A 7,602-nucleotide genomic window follows, 5' to 3' on the forward strand; every position below is an offset into this window, starting at 1 on the left:
CATACTCGACTGAAATAACACCGAGTGAAAACAGTTTCCAGTGGATGTATAGTCGTGATGTCATTCACAAAGTTTGTCTGCAAGTCAAATAAAAGCTGTTGCACCTTCACTTCCAAACTCCTAATGCAGTTATACCGATAAAGAAAAGAAGAAGTGCAAGTGGAAGGTTTTGAAAAGAGTCGCCTGATACACTGATTTTCATCCTGACCTGTGACTTTACGCGGATGAATAATTGATTTCTGGAGCTGATCTACAAACTGTGGGAATGACGTGTGATTAAATGCAGACAGCTGATGTTAAATTCACCGAAGAAAACAAGACCAAGTTTGAACCCAACATCTGAAAAGATACAAAACCATTTCTTCCAAATGTTGCGTCTCTTAATAAAAGTGCAAAAGATGCTTTCGACTAGCGTTTCAGTTCCAGGATGTGTGTTCTGGAGGGGGACCAACATCCAGACAGATCGTCAGCAGGATCTTTGATATCAGCTGTGGTTCTTTGGACCAGCGCGTCGCCGGCTGACAAGACGAAGATGTTTTCTAATTCTCTCAGAACTTTCATTGGAGATTTCAGAAGCGCTCTAACCACCCAGTTTACCTTTTCCCTGTTTCCAGCAGTCCTCCCTCTGAACCATCTCGGCTTTACCGGCGTGACCTCCCGGGAACGACACAAACACACACACACACACATACACACACACACACACACACACACACACACAAACACACACACAGAAAAAGAAAAAAAGATTAAGCGTGTGATATTTGCTGGAGCCAGATTTCTTCAAAACACATGAGACCTCTCTCCGCGTGCCCAGGTGTTAAAATGGTCTTGAAGTCTTGGGAAGAAAAATTTCACAGAGGTTCATTTTCACTTTTTTTTTTTTTTTTCCCTCCTTCTAGTAAAAGTAAGTCGTCAGTGCAGCAGAGTGATTTGCACCAACACGGTTCCGAGACTTTAAAGGATTTGATTTTTGGGATTGTGAATAATCCGGCGGGGTGAACATTTTATAAAGCACCCCGATGGAGGTTTGACAGTTGCCAGTTGCTCCCGTCTTCTGCCACTTATTTTACCTTTTTTTCTATTTAATAAATCATCTCCTGCTCAAACGCTGACCACCGAAACAGAGGAGACATCTGGGTGATACAGGTTTGATCACTCACTGTGATCTTCTGACTTTGCGCATACCTCAGACAGCTTGTCTCCATTTTTTTTTGCAGCTTTTTAATCAATGTAACTCCCTGACCATCTGTCAAAGGACAGCAGCACTTTGATGGGACGGTCACTCAGACATGAGACGGCGGGCCCGGCGCACACACATGCCACCGCTCTGCCACTTTCATGCCACAACAATATGAAAGCAATTAGTCAGCCCAGATTTGTCTCAGCTGTTCCCAATTTGAAACGTCCCCACAGAGATTTGCGAAAGAGAGAGAAAGAGAAAAAAAGGTATTTGTTTAAATTCAGTGTTTTCTTAAGCTAGTTCTGAATGGAGGAAAAACTTGTGTTAAAATGTGAGTTTTTGAAATGAAGATTTGTACGTTTGATTCCTGAAAATGTAAATTTTCTTTGTTTTTGATTTATAAAATATGTCTATTAGATCATTTGGATTATTTTATTTAGTAACTGTAATAGATTACAAACTCAATTTTGTTCATGGTAAATGTAACTTTATTTATTTTTTCATTAAATGTTTAAAACAGGAAATAATAAGATGGACTTTGGAGTTAAATCGTAATTTTTCTCGCTGTTTCCGGTCATTTTTACTTTAAATTTTTAATTTTAAAGGCAGAATTATGAAATGCTTCAATTTAAAAGACACTATAGTTAAAGTTGTTTTTATATTTGATGCCATGTTTTAAAAAATTCCTGCCAAAAGAACAATAACGAATCATTTCCCTGCTCGCATATTTTCGTCACAAGCGATCTCCCATATGTCTCCTGATTGGATGATGATTTCATGACGTTGATCTTCGTGTAATTAATAAATAAAAGAAAAAGACAAAAAAAGAAAAAGACAGACAGCCCTTTAGGTAATGAAGACGAGAACACAGGCTACAGCCATCTTCTCTCTCAGTAAACTAATTTCAACATTTTTTTTTTTTTTTTAACTTGCCCTAAACCTCACGCACCCCTCCCCGCCCCGCCCCCCCTCTCTGTGCGGGTCCGGCGGTCCCGCAGCAGTGCACCCTCTCCCCCGCACTGATTGACAGTCTAAACGCGGGGTGTCTCTCTGTAAACGCTGCAACTGTGCAACCCAAAAGGTCGCCAGCGGTGAAGTGACAGCTTACACGCAAAGCCGCCGGAGAATCAATATGGTGCCAGCCACTGTTACACCGTCCCATCATCATCGACCATCAAGCTGAGGGCCGATAAGACGATACACTAACTGGTGGCGTTCAATGTCGCTCCTGCGGCGCCTTAAAGCCAATAAAGCGATTGATCGGCTTCTTGTGCGCAGCTGACGCGTCCGGACAGAGACACGAGCGTCGGGCAGGGTTTTATTTTGAAAAGGCCTGATTATTCTTAATTGGGGCTTCCACTGTGGAGATGGTGTTTTTTTTTTTTTTCTTTTTAAATGTATATTTGTGCCATGTGTTGCTCTCTGACTGTCACTTTGCTTCATTTCTGAGCTCCACCATAATGTCTGACTGGTCGGTAATTATCTCCGAGTCCGTGTTAATTTAACATCAAGTCGTGCTGCCGGGATGTGAAGTCGTCAGAGGGCAGCTGAGGCCTCCGGTTGGCTCGTGGATCCAGCAGCACCGCTCGACCCGCAGACTCGCTTTTGTCGCCGCCTGGTGCTCAGACTGCGCCTGCGTCCCTGACGGAGCAGCCACAGAGAGGAAGGAGTCCATGAGCACCGAGCATCACTGTGAGAGAAATAAAACTGCTTTATCCTGCATCAGTGTAATAAATGCAACAATTGAGGATGTTTAACTGAAATATATGTATTTAATTTATTCCCCGTAAAGACTGAAAAAAACCCTGAAAATGTGTATTTTTGAATTAAATGTTGCAAATGAAAATGTGAAGCGTTTTTTAAATTATTAATATTGTTTATTTGTCCCAGAAACAAACAAATAAAACACTCAATAATTAACATTTTGTAACATGTGAATAATCAACGTGTTAATTAGATTGTTAGTGATGCGAAACATTTGACGTGATAATTAAAAAGTTCAGCGTTTTTCATTTTCTGGTTTGAGTGAAGAGAAAGAAAAATAAAGAAACGACGAAATTGTGTTTTTAAAAAATGTGACATTTTTATTTCAACAGCTAGAGAAAATAAAAATTCTCTTCCTATTTTTATTAACACAGATTTCATGAGAATGCGTTGCATGCAAACACCAAATATAAAGAATAAGGAATCGATGATGATAATAAGAAATGTCGTTTTTTAGATGATAAAGTCCCTGATGGCGTTTTAAAAAAAATTAAAAACAAATGCACAAAGTGAAGGATTAAATTAGGAACAAACCTGCAAATCCAGATTTCCTCAACAACAGCATAAAATCTTCATCCGCCTCACGTCAGTAGTCATCGTCAGCAGCATCAACCTGCTGAAGAAGAAGAAGAAGAAGAAGAAGAAGAGCGATGAAAATAACCTAAACTCGTCGACAATTCATCCTCTGGTTCCGGTTGAAATGTAGAAAAACTGTGCAGAAAAAGACGAAACATCCGTCTGAGACAAAGTGCAAGCAGGATCTTACATTCGGCTCTCTGTGAGGAGAAGTGGCAAGTTCCCTTGAACGCATCATCCCGGAGAGGAGAGCCGCGTGCACACACATACAAGACCTGCAGCCTTCTTCCCCGCACGCCCCGCACATTTTCTCCCCTCCAATATCCGTCAAATCCACGTCGAGAGAGGGGAGGAAGAAGAGGACGAAGAAGAAAAAAAAAAAGTGCTGAATTTTCTTACTACCTTTGAACGCTCATTAGCACCTCATAATTACTTTACTAATTAGGATGACATGGTTATTAACAGGATGCGCTGTCATGACAGTCACCAGCACTCCTCCTCCGCGCCCCTAAATATGCCGACCTTGCGGCTCTGAGAGGATGTATGCGTGGAAGATGGATGGATGGATGGATGGATGGCGTGCGTGACACCGCAAACCCCGCACATCAGGACCAGATCGTGGCCTTGAAATAGTAGTTTTCTTGTTTTTTTCGCGACATGATTTTTCTTTTTTCCCCCCATTCAAAACCCGGTTTGAAATTTGACGAATTTAAGAAGTGGCATCAATCGACCCCCCCTTTTCTGAAGTGTCACACACAGTTAATTAAAGGTTAAATAAATATATATATATTCTTGAGAGAGTCAATAAACTTGTAGCTTGAATAGAAATTAGATAGTTGTAATAAAATCCTACCATAGTGCTGCAGCTGCTGGACTTTAAATCTGTTTAAATCTCATCATTTAACATGTTCTTCTTCTTCGTCTTTTCTTTTTTCTATTTTTTTGTTTTCCCACTTCCTCATCTTTTCTGTCGCAGCTCGGATGCTTCATATATAAAAAACCCTGTTTACAGCGTGGCCTCGCAGCTCACGCATGTTTTTTTTTTTCATTTTTTATTTTATTTCCTCCCCCTTTTTTTTTTTTTTTTTTTTTTTTAAAGAGCTATTCTCGAATTAAACTCAACTCAGTGGTCGGATCCAACTGTCTAGATAAAGAAACAACTCCCTGATTGGTGAGCTGCCGGAGCCGGTCAGGACGCGAGCCAATGGCGGAGGGCGGGGAAGGCTGGAGGAGGTGGAGGGCGGAGGACGGAGGAGGGTGGAGGGGGGGGGGGAGAAGAGAGAGAAAAAGGCGTCGAGTGTTTATTATAAAGGAGAAAATATTAATTCCCCCCTCGCCGTGGGCCGTGACGTCAGTATAGGAAGTCATTGTAGAGCAACACTGGAGCGATTAGCAGCAAAAAGGGGGAGCCTGATGTCGAGGAGTCAGCCCCATGTATATCTCTGTACACGCCTCAACTTTTAACACAAAGTTCAATATCCAAATACAAAAAGCGACGTGGACTACGCAGACCCACACTTTGCTCCCCGCATTGTCACTGAATGTAACATCTTTGGACCATCTGCGTGGATTTTTGTGTTTCTCTCCTGGGTTTTATTCTCCAACTCTCGTCTTTTTTTTAATTTTAATTTTTGCTCTTTTTTGTTGTTGTTCTGGTTTGGCTCCAGCTCTGAGTTAATTTTCTTTTCTTTTTTTTTTGTTGTTGCTGTTGTTCTTGCTTGACTTACTTTCTTTCGTTTTTCTTTCCCTGATTCGCGCCGGAAGGAGAAGCAATCTCAATCTGTTGTTATGAAGGCTCCATCCCTCCTTTCTTAACATGGAAGGATCCAGCGGGTCGAGTTTTGGGATAGACACTATTTTATCCAGCGCGTCTAACTCTGGTAACCCCGTGCTCATGAACGGAGATTTTCGGCTCGGCGACAGCAGGACAGCGGATTTCAGGAGCCAGGCAACCCCGTCACCATGCTCGGAGATAGACACGGTGGGAACGGCGCCCTCGTCCCCCATCTCGGTCACCATGGAGCACGCCGCCGATGCGCATCTGGTCCAGGACAGCCTTCAGCATCACCACCATCACCACAACCAGCCGCAGAGTTTGCCGCTGTCGCCTCAGCAGCAGCAGCAGCAGCAGCAGCAGCCGCTCGCCGGGGCCGGCTGCGCCCCGAGGACTGCCACCTCCTCGTTTCTAATCAAAGACATTTTGGGCGACAGCAAACCGCTGGCCGCCTGCGCACCTTACAGCACCAGCGTATCCTCACCCCACCACACGCCAAAACCAGAAAGTGCCACGGCTCCGGACGGCTTCAGGCCCAAGCTGGAACAGGACGAGAACAGGAGCAAGTTGGACAAAAGGGACGACATTCAGAGCGACATGAAATGCAACGGTAGGAGCTCGTCAGCATGTTAACTGTGTTAAAGTCTCAGGACAGGAACCGCGTGGAGGAAGTTAGAGCGGCTGATTTGTTTAGAGAGAAACAGAAACTCACACAGAACCAGAACTACCCACTGCTCAGACTCATAACAATAATAACAATAATGATAATAATTAATATAATAATAATGATAAATGTCCAGCACCCTGTGTGATGCTTTGTCTCGCGCCCTGCCTCCTTTATTAGTCTAATAGATGTGAAAACAGATGTAAAGCCCGGTGATTTTCCCGGTGCGCGCGGGCGCGGGGGCCTCCCTCGTGGGTCAATTAGAGAGATTATTGTTCTTCCTGGAGGGGGAGATCACCGAGCACTGCAAAAACAGCTACAAATAGAGATGGATTGACGTATTGATTTCTCGTTTTCTGAAGCCCCCTCAAAAAAAAAAAAAAAAAGAAAGAAAGAAAGAAAGAAAGAAAACTTCAGGTGACAAATACGCGCAAATTTCCTTTTTTTCCCTTATTTTTATTTATTGCTTCTCGCTTATTTTTTGTTTTGTTTTGTTTTTTGATTTGGTGCCACACGTGTCAGAGCAGAATAAACACGTTTTCACTGCAGGCTTGGAGACTTTTAACCACCCCTCAGTATGTTTATTGTGTTTCTATTTTAAAGACGGACTGAGTCTATAAGCTCGGGTCCAGATTTCCCACACTCACTCAGGCCCCCCCTGTAATAACTCTCGCCCCTTGTCGTTCAGGGACTAAAGAAGAGGGCGACCGGGAGATCTCCAGTAGCAGAGACAGTCCGCCGATGCGCACGAAAAAGCCTCGCAAAGCACGGACAGCCTTCACGGACCACCAGCTCAACCAGCTGGAGAGGAGCTTCGAGCGACAAAAATACCTCAGCGTGCAGGACCGCATGGACCTGGCCGCGGCTCTCAACCTGACAGACACACAAGTCAAGACCTGGTACCAAAACAGACGGTAGGTTAAACAAAAATAACACACACACACACACACACACACACCATCGTTATTATCATCATCACACACGCATCTGATCCTGGTTCTGATTTATTAGAGGGATGGAATGAAAACAAACCGGAACTCCATTTGGGAATTTCACAATTTAAGCAAAATTATATTAACATGTGAAACACTCACAAAGCTCACTTGTTATTATTATCACATTTATAAGACATGTTATTTTTACTTTATTATTATTATTATTCTTGTTTTCATTGCATTGTTTGACAGGCCTGTGTTCAGCTGCTGCTTCTACTCTGATCCATGCAGACGCTACTCAGAAGGCCATATGCAAAACTTTTAATTTAAATCGTCTCCGGAAGGCCCGCGGATTTTCTTGCATTTGCATTTTGAGAACAGCAAAAAAAAATGATAATTAAATATGTCTTGAGTTGATTTCGGCTGATGAATAAACGCACGCGAGGCTGAGACGTGGTGGCCAAATTCCAAAATAAAAGTCGTGTCTGTCAGGAGAAAAATGACATTACAAGTTTTCTTTAAAATCTCCTTTTTTTCTTATGGAGTTCTGCATGCTTGTTGACATCTTCAGTCCATTTCTTACATTTAGATTTTTATAGAGTCAATACATGGATTAAAGTAAAAATTATTTAAAATAAATAGATATAGCATATATATATATATATATATATATATATTTTTCTTGCTTCCTGTTTATTACGCACAA

General features: G+C 42.4%; 1 protein-coding gene and 1 long non-coding RNA gene across 2 annotated transcripts in view; one reads left to right on the plus strand and one right to left on the minus strand.

Moving 5' to 3' along the window:
- Positions 1-2,543: 2,543 nt before the first annotated feature.
- LOC115590909 (uncharacterized) lies at positions 2,544-4,542 on the minus strand. The gene is made up of 3 exons (XR_003985851.1): positions 3,714-4,542; positions 3,482-3,563; positions 2,544-2,873 (listed from the first exon to the last, which is right to left on the minus strand). It is a non-coding gene; the product is annotated as an uncharacterized LOC115590909 (long non-coding RNA).
- Positions 4,543-4,834: 292 nt separating this feature from the next.
- Positions 4,835-7,602, plus strand: part of barhl2 (BarH-like homeobox 2) — a 3,801-nt gene continuing 1,033 nt past the window's right edge. Inside the window, exons 1-2 of the mRNA XM_030432387.1 lie at positions 4,835-5,907; positions 6,650-6,875. Coding sequence (XP_030288247.1) covers positions 5,340-5,907; positions 6,650-6,875 — 794 coding nt within the window. The 5' untranslated portion in view covers positions 4,835-5,339. The remainder of the gene's footprint in view (positions 5,908-6,649; positions 6,876-7,602) is intronic.

This window comes from Sparus aurata, chromosome 11 (assembly GCF_900880675.1).
Source record: "Sparus aurata chromosome 11, fSpaAur1.1, whole genome shotgun sequence".
NCBI classification, from domain to species: domain Eukaryota; kingdom Metazoa; phylum Chordata; class Actinopteri; order Spariformes; family Sparidae; genus Sparus; species Sparus aurata.